This window comes from Lepisma saccharinum, chromosome 6 (genome assembly GCF_977018435.1).
Source record: "Lepisma saccharinum chromosome 6, izLepSacc3.1, whole genome shotgun sequence".
Taxonomy (NCBI): Eukaryota; Metazoa; Arthropoda; class Insecta; order Zygentoma; family Lepismatidae; genus Lepisma; species Lepisma saccharinum.
Genome location: NC_139234.1, coordinates 29,320,738 through 29,339,005, shown reverse-complemented (window position 1 = coordinate 29,339,005; position 18,268 = coordinate 29,320,738). Strand labels below are relative to the sequence as shown.

Here is an 18,268-nt window from a genome sequence, read left to right as displayed (position 1 = left end):
TTCGTAGTTGCATACAGTTACGTGTGCACAAGGAAATACCCCTAGCCATTCCCGTTTATTTAATTTGCTTTTCTTTTACGTTGCTGAGCATGTCTTGCCATTTGTACTTCTGTGCTGAACTCCTCCGGGTGTATTTCCCCATCTGCAGGTTTCCACCGTAGCAGCTGAAGTAATGCATATTGTACAAGTTGGTAATTGAAGCAACGGTTTTGCATGTTCACACGTGCTGCTCGTTTGTTCGCTCCATGTTGATAATTTCCTTAGAAACTATATAATGGAGCGCTTCTACATCTTCGACTTCTTGTTTTCAAACATTACAAAACTCCGGGCATTGTTCACTTTTCGCTGTTTCGCTGTATGTATCTCCACATAATGGGGACCGGGAACGCCATTACCCGAGCTTCTTGTGTGCAAACTGAGTAAAAAATGTTGGCTAACCCAGCTCTCTACACTCTGTCTCTTGAATCTGTAGAGCAAGGTCGCGCTTAGCGGTAGATAACTTGCGCGCTGCTGCAAACGGCTGGTAGCTGCAACTTCATTTTCCCCTCCATGTGCTCACTTCCCCTGCCACGCGTTCATTGGTCGAGTTCTGCTTGCGCAGATGACTTGTTTTCGTTTACTTGCGCCAGAGATTCCCGGGACAGAGTGTAGGGCAATCTGTGACATTGTTCAGACAATGTGGGAAACACACAGAGAACTCTTGAGACGTCAACAATTACGCACAGCATGTAACACAAAAACGTAGTCTGGGCAGTAAGAAGAGGCAATCGCCCTTCCAGTGGTTGCCACCCTATTATGTGCACAATGTAATCCAGGAGTTCCGGGTTCGAGTCTAGGTGGGGACATATTTTGAGCGGTTCGTGTCCCACTTTAAACTGTAAGTCTATATCCACTCAGTCTATCTGAGCATAAAGTGAACTGTTAATAATACGAGATACCCTTATCGTTACCATGTTAATTCTTAGAAAGGAGCGACATATCCATTGTTTTATAGTCTCTATCTCGGTCTGTTTTGATTGGTGCATCAATCACTTAACCAAGAATGCACGGTGTGTTACATCACGTCTTGTTGAGATGATTCTTTTCCAGGTCAAAAAGTTGATGGCGGAAGCTGTATGTTTGTAAACGCCCCTTACTGCGTAATTTTCCAGTTTCCCTTTTTTTGTTCATCCCGAAATCACCGGAAGCGAACGATCCCGAAATCCAAATAGAATGTGTGCGGTTATTTAACAATCCACAATTGCTGTGCGGCTATTTTAGCGTAATTGTTCTCGCCAAACCCTCACTCTCTTTGTCTTCTTTCTCCGCGATGCTTAGTAACAGGATCGATATTATAAGGACAATTCACTGCTGTGTTTGCACCCACACAGGCATTATTAGGTTTTCATTCCCGGTTAATATGTTGAAGCTGACGAAAAAAATGTACTGGAGCAGTGGGAGGAGGTGCGGACGGTAATTTCATTGTGGACGGGAGATCTTCTTTGTTTGTGTGTGTGCGGCGTTTTCTTCCGGTCGATACTGAAGTTTGGAGCAGGAAATTCAGTTAGTGGATGGATGGTGTAAGCAGGCTCTACGTGTTTGTGAGCGCCGGTTCGTATAATTGTCCTTCTACTGATTTAGAAGAGCGATTGCTCTTAGAACACTCGAGTAATTGCTGCTTGTCGATATTAGTCTATTAAAAATTACAATTGATACGTCAGCACCGACGCTGCGACGCCAAGGGTCCAGGGTTCGAATCCCGCTCGGGCTTGTTTGTGAATGTATATTCATCAATTTCATCACTCATCCCCATATTCGCAAATTAGCCAAGAGGCACAAAACGCGAAGTAAAATAAACTAAATCAATCAATCAATGAACGTCAGCACCGGTGCTGTGTGTTCCCTTCTTTATATGGCGACATAAAACCATTATTAAATAAAAACAAGCATTTAAGGATCAGGGTCGCCGTTAGGGTTGTGCGATGCGTGCCACCGCACAGGGCCTCGCGGTTCTGAAATATACATAGGACTAGTATGTTATGAATAGTTTATTTCTACAGTTATTATTTTTGTAGTGTGTTAAACGACAGATACAATAATTAATTCATTGATTAGGTTTTTTAAGTCGCCTTTCTGCCACTTTTGGCTAATCGCGAAAATAAGGATGGGTAATGGTGTAAAGAAATTGATGAAGGCACACTCAGAAAGAACACCCATGGGCACCCGAGATTCGAACTCGGAACCCCAGGCGTCGTAGCCCGTCGTGCTAACCACTCTACCATGGAGGTCGACATGTGTATATATACACACACACACACACACACAGGATGATTTTTTTTTGTCGGTTCGTAGCGCAGAAAGAGTTCAAGAACAAACAAAGTTAATAAGAAAAGGTGTTTGTCTTCATGTCAAATTTAGTGTAGAATTTTTCAAGAAATGGGAGTTACCTATATTTGCACCTTTCAGAACATAAGGGTCTTGCGATTCCTAACGGCATCCATGTTAAGGATAACTGAAACACATATTATTATTATTTGCAAAATGTAGATTATGAGCTGCAACGAAATGTCTTTGTAATGTTAGTGAAATTCGTCATTGTACAATGCAATGCGAATATTCATGTTGATATTGCAATGTACTTTTGAAAAACACACGCCACTCTCTAACGCCCGAAAGTATAGTTCCATGTTTGAGCTAATTGTGTGATATTATGTGTATATTTTCTACATACATGGTAAGTAAGGTGCCAAGAATTATTAAACAGACAACATCAAGAAGAAACTATAAATCAAAATATAGAAGCATCAGCAACTGGTGAGAAGTATGAGATTAAAGGCTTGAAGAAAGTAAACACAAATACTCCTAACTTAGATGAGATTAAACAATTAAAGAAAAGTAAAGCTGCAGGCAAAGATGGAATACCACCGGATTTTTTTGTTGGCGGATATAGAAACTTCAGCAGCACTTTTATATCACTTAATATCCCAAATTTGGACAACAGAGAGGTATCCAGAAGAATTGAAAACAGGATTGATTATTAAATTGCCAAATAAAGGAGATCTTTCAAAATGTAGTAACTGGAGAAGAATAACCTTGTTATCAATACCGAGTAAAGTAGTTGCAAAAATATTATTGAATAGAATAAGGAAACCAATAGAAGAAGCTATAAGGAAGGAACAGGCAGGATTTCGATCCAATAGATAATGTGTGGATCATTTAAATACTCTCCGAATTATACTAGAACAGTCAACAGAATGGAGAACAACACTATATGCAGTCTTCATCGACTACAAAAAGCTTTTGAGTCACTAAATAGGAGCAAAATGTGGAAGATTCTTCACGAAACAGGTATGCCTAGTAAAATTCTAAATCTGATAAGAAACATGTATGAAGGAAGCAAGTGTCAAGTTATTATACACAACAACCAGCTATCAGAACTAACAACAAATAAAACTGGAGTAAGGCAAGGATGTGTGTTAGCACCAACTTTGTTCCTATGTATTAGTGATGGACTATGTAATGAGGAGAGCTTTGGACAAAAAGAGAAGAGGAATACAATGGAAAATGATGGATAGACTCGAGGACCTCGAATTTGCTGATGATGTTTCCCTCCTTTCTCAATCCTTCAAGGATATGTAAGACAAACTGAAAGACATTGAAACCGAATCAAAAGTAGTCGGATTAAAAAAAAGATCGGGAAAATACAACAGAAATTAGAATAAATGCCACAAAAAAAGCAGACATTGGAAATAGGAAACACAATTGTCGAAGAAGTGGAAAAATTTAAAAATCTTGGAGCAATAATAACAAAAAATGGAGGAGCAGAAGGAGATGTCAAAAACAGAATAAGCAAAGCCAAAATACATTTCATTCAACTCTATCCAATATGGAAAAGTAAACAAATTGGTTTAACAACAAAGCTCAGGATATTAGTCAGTTTTACTATATGGCTATGAAACTTGGAAGTAAACAGATAAAATAGGACACCAACTACAAACATTTGTGAATAGTTGCTTAAGGAAGATCATGAATATAAAGTGGCCTGATAAAATTACAAATGAGAAATTTTGGGATATCACAATTCAGAAACCAATCATTCAACAAATAAAGAAGATGAAATGACAATGGATCGGACACACCCTGAGAAAACCGAATGGCTCAATGGAAAAGGATGCTTTGGATTGGAACCCCCAGGGAGCACGAAGGAGAGGACGCCCCAGATGTACTGTACATGGAGAAGAACAATCGACCAGGAGCTGCTGAAACAAGAGAAGACATGGTTGGAGGTAAAGAGCGTGGCGAAGAATCGGGCAAGATAGAAATGCTTCACGGAGGCCCTATCCTTCACTAGGAGCGATAGGAAGTAAGTCATTTAATTGTAAAGTAAGGTGTCCTCTGCGAGCTTGTCGTATTCTAACACGGGAGTCAAGCGATAGGCAAACATACCATTCAACATCCCTTTCCAAAGGGAATTCCGGTACTTTCGCGTGAAAAAATCTTTAAATTGTCACGTCAAATATGCCTAGATATGTGTGGTGGGTTTGTTTGCAATAAGCCGACCATGTTAAATGTATAAATGCAATCAAACGCCATGTGTTATTGAGCCAATTTTGTGTGCTTTCATTGAACACCCAACCATCCATAACTGTGGCCACTAATCTGAATTCCCACGTGCGCGGATTGCTACATTCGTTTTCACACGGAAGTTAGTCGGTCAGAACCTAGGTCACCGCCAGGAGAGGTTGACACATGGTCGAACCATGTCAATACCCTTTTACAGTCAGAGAGCCTTCTCCCGTTCGAGACTTCAATAAATGAGGAAGTAAAATATATCGAAAAGTTCCCCATCAAAAATGCTTTACTGTACGACTCAGGGGTGAGGCGTGTTTACATAAAATATATATATATATATATCCCGCGCCTAATCTTACAGGACAAAATTTAACGCATGCAAATGCCTATTGTGGGGCTAGTATTCAAGAATGCCAACAAATGCACCGGCTCGCTTATAATCCCACTTTATGCTTGATTGATTGAGTTGGTGTTTTAAGTCCACTTTATGCACAGTAAGGCTAATCGGAACTGGACCTACAGTTTAAAGTGGGATCCGAACCACTTGTGCTTCCACCGGGTATCGAACCCGGGACCCCTTGATTACAAGGCGACGACGCTACCACTGCGCCATAGGGGAGGCCCTCTCCACGTTATGCGTAGATAGGCTAATGACGATTGAGAACGTCACGCCACGCTAATGGAGTGGTTCACTGATTATATTTGTTGTCAGTTTTTTTTTAATAGGCCATTTTGTTTTAATACACTTTTTATGTGTATATTATTTCAATGCTCCAACCGAGATCGAAGTTGAGAACGAAGCTTGGCCGGTTGTCGTAGCCGGGTGGTCATCGTAACGTGCTTCGAAGCCAAACGTCTCAGGTTTGAATCCTGGGTAAGGCATTGGTGTATCATTGCGTTTGCCCCATCTTTCTGTTCATCATTCGTGTACGCGATTAACCCATAAAACGACGTAAGGTAACCGAAATAGAATTAAAGAAGAGAACCAGGCTGAAGTACAGATATCTAGACGACAGTCTAGTGTTGCCCAAGATCCGATTTGTGACTCCATACGAGGTCTTAAACGAGACAGTCGTGCTGTTAACGAGACATAGACTGTGCGTAGTATCGTCTCGTCTCGGCAACATCGCTGAAGAGTAGAATAAAACTAGCGAGATAGCGATGGCGCTGAAATTGTTTTAAAAATAGGGATTAGTTTCTCTTCCAGTGGAAGAAAAACAAATGAAATCGGTGAAGCTTTCTGTGCTAGAGTTCATAGCAAAAAATGGTGCCATTATGAGTAGCTATGCACTTGAACTTACTCTCAGACTGTTTCTTGTCTGTTGCGGAACGAAGGTCTAAATGCAAATTATCTCTGCAGCCAGGGCAACTGAGCTTACAGGGATAACTTCCGCTTTTTTCAGCCAACCAGACTGAAAAGAATAAAAGATATTTTCATCCCTCTTCACCAGACTTTATGAGGAAAGGAGGTTCAAATCACATGAATACTGCTCCTTCTGGTAGGCTCACGGGATTCGTGACGTGGATCCACTCGAATACCATTTCTCCAAAGTTCCCGCTTCAACTTTTTATCCGTGGGCATTTCTCGGCGTTGAAGGAAAACAAACAGCCAGTTTGAAAAGCAATCAGAAGTTCTCTTCGCTTACAGAGAAACGCACTTGGGGGAGCAGAGCGGCTGACTGCATATTTTAATGGCTCCGAAGTATTACCGGTCTGTCTACATTATTTACGTGAGTGCTTTCCTCTTCTGCCACCAGTATAAAGATATTGCACGGACTTACACCATTGAAAGAGAATTTGCTGTTGAGAACCTGCTAAAAGTCAGTTACCGGAACAAAATTCCAATGCTTTCTCATCTAGATCCTTTAAAAATCAATTCTTGTTGAAGTGCTCCCTATTGAAGAATGAAGTTCCACTCATCCTATTAGATTGCGAGTGAACTGTACACAAAGTACCTGGCAAGAGATTTTATTACGCGTATAATCAGTGTGACAGAGAAACCAAAGAATTGCTACTCCTTCCTTCTGTTGTACATTATTTAAAATCAGTATTTTTTATTCATTACGGATGGTACCGAGGCAGCTTTGTAAAAAACGAGTACGCAACCAAGACTTAGTGTCCGCGTCTCTTGGTCTCGCTTGAGACTTCGGTATGATATGTGACATTTTAAAGTTACTTTTTGATGTAATTACCTAGACCAAATATACTTTACTCTGCGACTTCTGACATAACAAATGGACATATCCCTGATTGTGGAGTGGACAAGTCCTGTATTCTATTTATAGTAATTGCAAGCCTGTACTGCGTCACTACATATATCCAGGATATTTTTTTCTCCGGAGAACGTCTCGTCGAAACGAGGCGTCAAACAGAAAGCCGTTATTAAAAAAAAAATAAAAAAATAGCGATGACAGGCTGTGTACGTCTTCAAAAACCATAGACGGGATGAGGCATATAATTTATTATTATTATTATTATTTTCACTCGTATCATCCATGGCGAAGCGCGAAACTGTTTCCAGCTAAAGCACAGTAGCTTTTATTGGCTCATCATTATGGCTCGGAAGTTGAGGAAAAATCCTTTTTTTCCTAGTGTCCGAAGACTAGGCCCAACATAATATATGTTAATTTTGGGTCATTGTAGACCAGAAAAAGGTGGATTTTATTTGTCCTTTTTTGCCTTTTTCGGCGTTTTTTGGCTTATTGGTCCTTTTTTAGCCTTTTTTGTAGGTCTTAACGGATTTTTTTTGCAAGTTCACCTTCTTTAGACTACGTTTTTACTGCCCATTCTCAATTCGAATTATCATCAGTTCATCACCTCTTAAACATCCTTTCTGTAGTAAAGAAATATATATATATATATATATATATATATATATATATATATATATATTTGGACGACTAAAGCAGGTACGGTACGTACAAGGTCATTTAACCGTAACTTGTCTGGAAGCTGTAAGTGGCAACTTTCTCTTATTTTGAAGCTTTCAGTTTTTTCGCACTGTGTTCCATACCACCAGAATTTTGTATTTTTTTATTCATGAAATATGTAATTAAAACTGAAGTTATTAATTAATTTGGATCACATTTATACGTCCTTTTTTCCGTTTTTAGATATTTTTAGGTCTTTTTTGGGCTATTTTACTTCAACTTCCGAGCCCTACTCATCATTTTTCCCATTCCACAATGACTCCCAAGACTGTAGATTGGAGTTCTCATGAAGAACCAGGGTGCGAAATCATTGGAGACTGGTGGGGGGGGAGAAATATCTTAATCTACCCCCCACAAACATATTCATAAATTACACGATATATATATATATATATATATATATATATATATATATATATATATATATATATATATATATATTTATAATGGTATTAAAAGTAAAATATATTATTATTATTATTAATTATGTAATGAATTAATTTGTTACTTTTATATTTATCAGATATCATGAAGTAGCAAACTAATTCCTTTACTCACTGGTTAAAGATGTTAATAAATTATGAAATAGTTGAAGTGGTTTTATTACTTAGACGTTTTTTATTTAGTCATTGCTTTATGTTAATATAAATCAATTAGACTTTATAGTTATTTTTGTCTTGCATTCTTGTTTTATTGTGCGTATAGATGTAGATTGTTAATGATCTCTTGCGAGAGAGAAAGCATTCAAGACTCACAAACACACTACTTTGCGTGTGTTTTCGATGTATATGTAAAATTAAAGTAATTGCTTATCTTTTGCTTCTTATAACAAAACTCCCCCCCCCATAGACATTTTTGATGAGGGATATTTGATGCGAAGATTGTTGGGGGAAATCGTCCCCCCCAGGATTTCGCACCCTGTGAAGAACTACAGGGTGAACCAGGAGTCACGATTGGAAATTGTTATAATATTCTGATAGAAAATGCGTTGATCAATGCAGAAACTGTATTGATTTGAATAAGATATATTAATGGGTGAAGTCAGAGAACAATTCCTGGAAGATTAATGTCAGTGCAGCTCTCAATGGTCGAATTTCTCGGTATGTTGATCACCATTCTCGGTTCACAGTTGGATTCTCTGCTATATGCGTCGGCTTGCCCGCCTCAGCATTTCCGAAGAGATCATTCTGAAGACACGGATAATTTCTCCTTTCATATCCTCATTTCACACGAGTTCCGCTTATCTTTTCCTTCACCTTTGTAACATATTGCATTCACTTACATGTAATCTCAAATAAAGTTTATGAATACAAAAACGGGGGGAACCGCAATTCAGAGAATACTGGCGCCCTGGTTTTTATTCAAAGGCACTAGGGCAAAAGCGCATACCCCTGAATTCTATCGAAAAGCCTGACCCCCTATCCACAGTATTGGGATTGACTAACCTCTATCGGAAAACAGACGAAGTATTACCACACAACACACGTGAGGAGGATAAACAATCATCTCAACCTGCGACAACTTCTTACGTTTTCTTGTCCCATGGTGTAAAAAGTGAGAATCGTTTTCGTGTTTCATATATGCTACTCACGTGTGACCGTGCGAAATTTCCATACAGGGGCATAGTGTGTCCATCTATATATCATAATTGCGATTAGCCAGAAGAGCAGAAAGACGATTTTTCCATAGCGACTTCGGAGAGCGTGAAACTCATTACTTCCTCTCTTCCAAAAACTAGTTTCCCCACTCTGGCTACCGTCTCCAATAAATGGTTTTCCAACAGTAACGTTTCGTTGGCCATTTCGATACACACATCACTTCAAATTCCTCCAACAGACTTAACAATTTCCCTCGGACAATGTCCGTCGGGCAAACACAGAGCAAAGTAAAAGTTGTGCCGAAATCGGTCCAATGTGGCCATAACTATAGGGAATTTGGATGCCTGTTACGATGAATCGAGGACATTTGGCGCCGCTGCAACTAACGCCTACAAGTGCCCGGAGACGAAACTATTGGACGCCATCTTTCCCTCCACGACCGGCGTGCAACTGTCGAGTGCATTCGAGTGCCCCACTGAACCGGACACGGCCTCCCACTCGTGGTGGAATCTCCGATGAGCGGACTTTACAAGTTAAACTTAAATGAACCATCACATCCAGCCTTTCCTCGTGGAACGGTGACCTCAAATCCTTGCCAAAAGCTCTGATTGGTACAGCGAGGGGCAATTAACGGGCAGTGCTGATACCCTACGTTAATTGCACAGAGACATCGGAGAATCCTTTCGTTACGGATTCACGTGCTTGTTTCCAAGAGGTGAAGGGAGGAGGCAAACTTATCCAAAAATGATTTTTCCTTCATGAATATGCCTATGTTTTAAACATGCTACTTTTTTATGTTGTGTCGCTTTTTCTGTCACTGTTGACTAATTTCGACGATAATAATAATTAGATGAATTTCATAATCGCCGTATCGAACATATATGAGAACCAGAGAAACGTAAGTCCAAAAATGCTGTTTTCGGTTTTGTTTAACAAACTCTCTGAAGAGCTCTATTTGGAGTCAGATCAACATATCTCCACTTATAATCTTTAGCAGTAAGGTTGAGTCTGCAGTTTACTGACTCGTCTTAAGAGTCCGACATATTCCTAAGAATACATTATTTCCTCTCTCCTGTAAATTTGATAAATTGGAGTTATCTAAAGATGTAACCCAAAGTAAAGAAATGAAGCGGAATAGAGGTATATTATTATTATTTATTATTATTATTAATGATAATAATGATAATCGCCAGACCCTGTGGCCGAGTGGTTAGCACATCGCGCTGCGACGCCAAGGGTCCCGGGTTCGAATCCCGGTCGGGCTTCGTTGTTTGTGAATGTCCATTCATCAATTTCATCATTTCATCACTCATCCCCATCTTCGCAAATTAGCCAAGAGTCACAAAACGCGAAGTAAAATAAACTAAATCAATCAATCAATAATAATGATAATCTTCCATATCCCCCACCAAGACAAAAAGTTGAATTTGTACATTGTGTTTGATACACGAGAGGGGATGCTAGGAAAAAAATTGGGAATAGGGTACTACGGATGACAGTTACCTCGTTGGGTGAGGATTTTATTTTTCGAAAGTATTTTTTTAGTGCATACTGCAACAAAATTGAATGAGGAGTTCAGCGTCTTCTGTTGTATAGAGTCTTAAGAACACTGTTGTCCTAAGTCCCACCGTGAACTCTTTCACACCGTAGCCTACAGGGTTCGAATCCCGGCTTGAGCGTTCTTTGTTAGTGTCCCTTCATGGCTCTCATATCATCACTCATCCTCATCTTCGCTATTAGCCAAAAGTGGCATAAAGGCGAAGTAAAATAAACTACAGTGGATCAATCAATCACACCGTAGCCGCATGACCGCACAAACCTTCATTCGACTGATGAAATCTTCGACACTTGCAAACGAACCTTCAAAAATGCAACATTTCGTACCGAAGTGATTACGACAAGCTGCACGTGTCGCTCAGACTGCGCCGCCTCGTTCTGTTGGTCACGCATGCACAACGAATGCTTTTTTACCGACAGGAGAGAGCCCGTGATCCTTGTCGCTTGTCACTTCGATGTGAAACCCCCCCTTCTGTCTAATTGTTTCCTTTAACTTGGGATGAACTTTAGAACGGACCTTAGTCACTTGCTAGTTAATATTGTTGGAGAGTTGTGCACAGTACTTTACTTTTGTTTTCTTCTTTTACAGGAAAAGATTCTAATTCGGCCGAAAGTAGTGGTGGCGCTTTATCCATTTAAGGCTATAGAAAGTGGAGATCTCTCGTTGGAAAAGGTAAGTGCGAACTAAAACTACTTCTTGTATTGTTTTGAACACCACATAGAGAATGTGAACGGTTGAAATAACTCTAAATCTACATCTTGATCCTCACCCAGATCAAAAGTACAGCATACGAAGAATTCTGGAAGCCCAGATATGCTGAAAGAAATATTCTCAGGTTGCCGAAAATACGTCTTGCTTTTTTTTACGAATAGCCCATGATTGAAATGCAGTGTATTCATATAATCTCTTCGAATATAAATCCCTAGCTTACAGTAAAAATAATAATTTGGTACTTACAGTAAGATGGAAAATGCGAAAATCAAACCTTAATGTTTTAGTTTGTCTTTTGTGCCTCAGTTCAACCGAAATGACTCGATTCTGAGTTGGAAATGCAGTTGGCATTTTAAGAGTTTGGTCTAGCATTCACCCCCATCTTTCTCTCTTTAACTTTCCTCTTCCGTATTGATTTCTTCCTAGGGTATAAGACGGTTTTTATTTTCTTAATTTTTGAGGGACATTACACGGTCACGACTGTTCCTTATACAGTCAAGATTAAATTTCTGTTTTCGGCACACATAAAAAAAAATAATAATTGAATCGACAGCCTATCCTAAAAACCGACATTGCATCGTGTAGTACCTTTGGATTTCGCCCTTACTCGGCATGTCTGCCAAAATGGAATATAAATTATACATGTATTTAGGTTGTGTTGTGATTCCATAACATTTGCTCTCAACTGAACACATCCCGGAAAAATGACATTCCAAGGGATCCCTCAAAATAATAAAACTGCATGAAAAATTAGCATTGTGGACAGTGTGATCCTTTCTCTCCACGAATTCCTTTCATGGGGAAACCCTTGGCCTGAAAATAGCATCGTTTTGTTATCTTCAATCACACATTGTTGGGCCTCCCCTTGCAATGAAGGTGTCCCTGGTTCGATACTCGGTGGTGGTTCGGATCCCACCTAGAACTAAAAAGAAGGAAGCTGAAACTCTCACACAATTCTTAAGAGCTTCCAAGTGAACACTCGTAACAGTCAAAACAAAGATCAAGTGAAATAAGATCAAACGTAGCGCATCAACACGTCTTTTCCAAAAATTTAACACCCAGCGAGGCGAGGAGACAAACTTTTTACGTCAGTGGCTACTTCCTCGGAAATCCTGTTATCCCAGCGTCCGGAGAAAATAAACAAAGAAACAAGGGTGTCAAATATAGTTCCTCCTCTTACTTCTTCGCAAGGTAAGCTTCACGTGTTGAAATATTCATTCGTCTTAATAATAATAATAACTGACTAGAGTAATGGTTACGCCAAAAGTGATTCACGCGTGTAACAGCGTTACAACTGCATAGGGTCTTCCTATTAGTGCCAACACTGTTGTCTTGTAATGAAGTGGTCCACGGCTCGATTCCCTGTGGTCATATTGCACAGTGCGTCCGATCCAACCTCAAATTGTAGATACAATTCCGGTTAGCCAATCGCAGCATGTGTTAGATTTTATCGTCACGATTAACCTACAGATGTATAAAGAACAAAGCACAATACGAGACGTAGATGAGTTATTTCCAGAGATCGCTCAACACAAAAGGTTTCAGGAAAATCTTGTTCATTTTCTAAATGGCGGCAAGCTTATGTCCGAGCGTGCTTTCAGATAAGAGAAAAAATCTCTTTTTGTGTGTGATTTCAGCAGAGCGTGTTCGTTCGAAAGCGCTTTGCGTGACATCACATCGGAAATGCTAACGGGCGGGTGATACCCGTGTAAACCGAACAGCTGCGGGTAACAGCCCGATTCCCGACACGAATATCCAATATTACACGCTGTTTGCAGAGATTTGTTGTCATTTCTCCATCAACCCCCTTTTTTCGCGAACATAGTTTCCTTGCTTTTTTTAATACATGAAGAAAAGTGCGTGGGCCTGCCAAGTTTAACAAAAAGATTTCATTATGTTCAACTCTTTATGCTACAGAAGTATATTTCAACATTTTGGACCCAGAGATGGAATATCCTGAAATTTTCTTCAACAAGTTGTCTCTTTTTTTGTGTGCTACATTTACCTTACCCTCCCCCTGCACTAAGCCGAGGGTTGCGGATATATAGATTTCTAGTTGGAGAGATATGCCCTTCGCGAAGTTATCCGTCTCGTATGTGCAAAGCCAAGTTGAAATCTTTGCATGTGCCCAGTTTTTCCATGACTATATTCACGCTTTGTCACCTTGTAATCAAGGAGTCCCGGGGTCGATCCCAGCTAGAGGCACATTACCCAGTTCTTCGGCTCCCACTGTATACTCTAGGTCCAGTTCCGATTAGCCTAACTGTGCATATAGGGGACTGAAACAAACAAACCGTATTCATGCAGTTTTTTTTAGTTACATGTGAGTTTTAAGAATCGACGAAACCGTTAATTAATCAGAGGATTTCTTCTCTGACATCAGCGATGCAAAGCTGCCAATGAAAATAATGATGAAATTTGAATCCACGTCTCTTCGACTACTCTTATCTTGTTCATAAATACAGTAAAACCTCGTTAAGCCGGACTTCGCTTAATCCAGACAGGCAAAATTTAAAAAAGAGAGAAAAAAGCAGAATATGGGTATCGCGTATGTACGTACTGCATTGTATGCACAGTATTGCTTTACATTTTACTGTACTGTATAGTGTATTTAGGCCTATGCCCTTGAAATACACCATAATATTCGCGTTTGGTTGCTATAAACGGAGTTTTAATGCACTTTCTACTGTTCTTTTAGGTTATTTCAGTTAATCCGGACTTTTGTTAAACCGGTCAACTTATCCCCCCATTAGTCCGGATTAACGAGGTTTTACTGTATTACCATTTTTTTCATGTTCGTATAGAGGTCGGTTGAGTCTGACAATAATGGTAAAGTTCAATAATAATCAGATGCACAGAACCATTGACGTCCGCAGGATTTTTCCAGGGAGGGGCAATGAGGGTATTTTTTTCCAGGGGATCAAACAAGGCACATTTTCCCCAATAATAGTATTGTTTCCTCAAAACACATTGCTTAAATTTGAATTTATCATATTCATACAATAATTAATAAATATTGTTGTGGCTGAAATGAAGTTATATGTCAAAAATAAATAATTTTTGGTTGACTTCATTTTCCAGGGTGGGTCACGACCCGCCTGGCCCCCCCTTCCGGATGCCCATGCACATAACGTAAATAAGGAGCTCCAAACCACTGAGGAAAATTGCCCAAAATGTCTGATAGACGAAGTAAAAGCTGCACAGGTTGATCCCATTATTACGCGCATTTGCAAAGGTGAGTCGGTCGTCTCTTGTGGATTCGATTGTTCTGACAGATTAACCCAACAGTCAAATTTCAAGTCAGTCAAAAAATAAACCCAATCCCTGGTCGTACGCAAAACTTGCACGTGCGCAGAGTATTGAGGATATTTATATTTAATTTTTTTAAAAAAAATAACAGGTTGGGCTAGCTGATTACTATCCACAAATTTCCACCTGTTTGTAAAAAGGGAAGAAAATTTCAGAAGACTCGTGTGGAATGTATTTGATACTATTTGATGATTATGTAAATATTTTAACTAGCTATTATTAATTGTCTCGTTCTCGTCTCGAAAATTCTCGAGGGTCTCATCTTGTTCTCGATTGGTGCAATGGTCGTAATCTGTAAAATTTCGATCCACGTAATTAAGGGGAGAACTTGACCCCATCTGAAAATTTTGTGGAGTTTCAACGTATCCTTCTGTACTCCCTCTTCCTGCACCATTTTATTTATTTATGACTTTGTTTACATTTTGTACGTGACATGTGTACAGTACGTGTGCATTATCAGGGTGGCTACTCACCGGGAATTCTGCGTGAATTATTGGCTCCGGGAATTATGCGTGAATTCTGCTTGAATTTTTCTCCAGTGACGTGAAAAATTGCAACTTTTATTAATCCAAATCCTATTGAATTTATATATATTTATAAATGCTCTGAGGCAAGTTTTTCACAGTTTAATTTTTATTTTTATCCAGGAAGAAAAATAAAACAGAATTCTCTCAACCCGTTTACTTTGTTAGTGTCTTTTGCATAACAATGTCGGACAAACGGAAGATAAGATATCTTGAAGATGATTAGGTAAATTTTAATCCGAAATTCTTATACAATTAACAATTTTTTTGTAGATTAGAATAGAAACTGTAACATTTGTGACTTGTGTTTGTAGATGTATTTCGAGTCTTAGTATTTAAAGTGGCAATGTAAACTCCACACTTTAAACTAAATATTTTAAATATACGTACATATATCCCGTTTAATTTAATTTAATTAAATCTTTTTGGTACATTGGAATCACACACCCTTTATATATATTCTTAATATATTTGTGTGTGTATGTGTGTGGTTGGTGAGAGGCGGTAATACGTAAGTTGAAATAGAGAAAACGTGTGCTTGTAGGCTTGATTTTTTTAAAATTTCGCCTTGAAAACCGGGAATACTTGAATTTTATCATGGTCCTAGAGTAGCCACCCTGATTATCTGGTGTCCATCACGGAAATGACTGACATTCGGTCTGTGCTTTTTCTTGGACGAAACGGCTTCTTCGTATCTTATAAACGTTGTTTTGAACTTCCGGTGGAAAAGTTTTCGTAGCCATAGGCGAGAATTCTTCGCAGGTCGTTAGCTGTGGTGCCACAAGGTTGAGGTCACATTCTGTATTTTAACGGAAGCACGTCGCCATACGTGCATTTTTCTGTTGAGATTTTGAGTAGGAAAAAGCGAGTGCTTTTTTTCGATTTTCGATATGATTTTTTCGATTTGGTTTATTTTATTTCGCTTGTTTGTCACTTTTGGGTAATAGCGATGTTGAAGATGAGTGTGATGATATGATGAAATTGATTAAATTAAAAAAAGAACACGGATTTGAACCAGGGACCCTTGGCGTCGTAAATTGTGACCGAAATAAAATTATCACTAAATATTTCCACGCAATAATTATGTGGAACAACCGTGCACAGGTTGAACTTGTTTCACTATTTGTGGTCATACAGACATAGAAAATGCATTTCGATCAAACATGTATGTCGCAACAATAATGCAAGCTGAATCAACATCGGAGGGTAAATATATTGCAAGGGCTATCTGACCTCAAATAGCGCACACCTACTTAACATTGATATTGAGTTTGTTTTAAGCCCACTTTATTCCATTTAAACTAAGAGAGCACAAATTTATCGACTTCACTTGTTTGCTGGTACCTGTAATGCTGGTCCCCAACCTTGGACATCGCCATGAAGTTTTGTAGGGTGTGGGTCTGTTAATTAATAAAACTTGAATAGTAGAAATAATATTAATTATTGTAAACTAATAATAATAAACGCGTTTAATTCTGAATAATAATAATAATTATTATTATTATGTAGAGAGATTTCTACTCGATCCACCAAATGACTGATTATGCAACACAAATGTTTTTGCATTGTTTTCTATATTTCATGGAGTTAGTGCACTGAAATTCATAGTTATTCAGTTTCGTTATTAATTTTTACATACATCGTCCAAGAACATGATTAACAGTTTAGGGAGTAATTTTAGTTATATAATTATGTTATTCGACCTCCACATATTTTTTTTTAAACTTTGCAAACATTTATTCTTTGGATTGAATAGTAGAATATGAAAAACATAACTTGGTTCCTCCATTTTACAATATTTTTTGGGGGGGTCTAACGCAATTTCTCCTTTGGTTATTCTGTTCGAATACTAACTGTTCTGTATTTCTGTTATAAACAATAAAAATAACAAGTTTTCTTTATTTTTCGTAGCTTGAAATGCCCATGTCCCAACATATTTAGACTTTTATTACGCGGTGTGTGTGTGTGTCTCTCTCTCTCTCTCTCTCTCTCTCTCTCTCTCTCTCTCTCTCTCTCTCTCTCTCTCTCCCCCCCCCTCCAGTTTGTTTTGATTCGGCGTCGAATTCTAGAGTAACTTGTGCAACGCAGTGCGTACGTACTATCGCAACCGTCGAAACTTTTCACATCAACTTTGCTGTGATTCGGAGCCGTCGCCGATGGATTTCCTCGCAAAAGCAGGATTTGGCTGCATGCATATCCTTTCGCTGCCCACACACGCGTAGGAGAAAACCTGTTCTGAATGCAGTGCACGTTCGTCCCTTTGTACGTAGAAGCAGTATTTATGCAACGTAATGCGATCAGACACGCCCAAAGAATCGGGGAACGTTCGCAAAACATGTTAAATCTGTGCCTAACCTTGCGGCTTCGTGGTTTTCACATAAAGCATAAATGCCATGGTTTACGTTCGTTTCCTCCTCACTCTTTGATTGATTAATGCGTACTTGTAGGATTTTCATATCAGAATAACGAAGGCATAGAGCTCTAAAATAGTATTGGACAAGATTTTTTTTTTTTTTTTAGTTTCCTACTACATTCTTGCATACCTTGGCCTTGATGGAAAGGTAGTTAAGTACATTGGCACAGGAAAGGGAACACAGGGGTACATTATATCCCTTCTACTTTTGGGACAGGTACAGTACCCCTCCTCCCAAATCCTTCGATCCGAATTGTACACCTCGTGCACCCTCAAATAACTTGACAAACGCAAGAAGCTGTCATTCAAAGAATCTCGTATTTAAAGCAATATGTGTATTTGGTCTACATTATCTCGTTATCCAAAAGATTCAAAACCACCGTGAGCCTATTATATTCGGCTTCGAATGTATAGATCCAAATATATTGAAATTTGCAGTTTTAAATAGAATCCAGTCAAGAATAGACATGTTCATAACGCATGAAATTTGTAATTTATAAGTCTTTCAGTTTTTTTCGTAGCTATCGTGAAAAAACATGATTTTCCGTTGTAGAATTTTGGTTTGGGAGCAGCAAATACGACTAAAATGTACGAAACAACCAACCCCGTAGCCACTATTACCGCGAAGCCTGCTCTCTCCCCCCCCCCCCCCCTTCATTCCAGGATTTCAGTTA

At 39.0% G+C, this 18,268-nt stretch overlaps 1 protein-coding gene across 3 annotated transcripts in view; it reads left to right on the top strand.

Annotated features, from left to right (window-relative positions):
- The window catches only part of Btk (tyrosine-protein kinase Btk29A), a 442,185-nt gene that overhangs the window by 382,710 nt on the left and 41,207 nt on the right, over positions 1-18,268 (top strand). For all 3 annotated transcript variants that reach the window (XM_083123700.1, XM_083123702.1, XM_083123701.1), the window contains one exon: positions 11,226-11,309. In XM_083123700.1, coding sequence (XP_082979826.1) covers positions 11,226-11,309 — 84 coding nt within the window. The remainder of the gene's footprint in view (positions 1-11,225; positions 11,310-18,268) is intronic.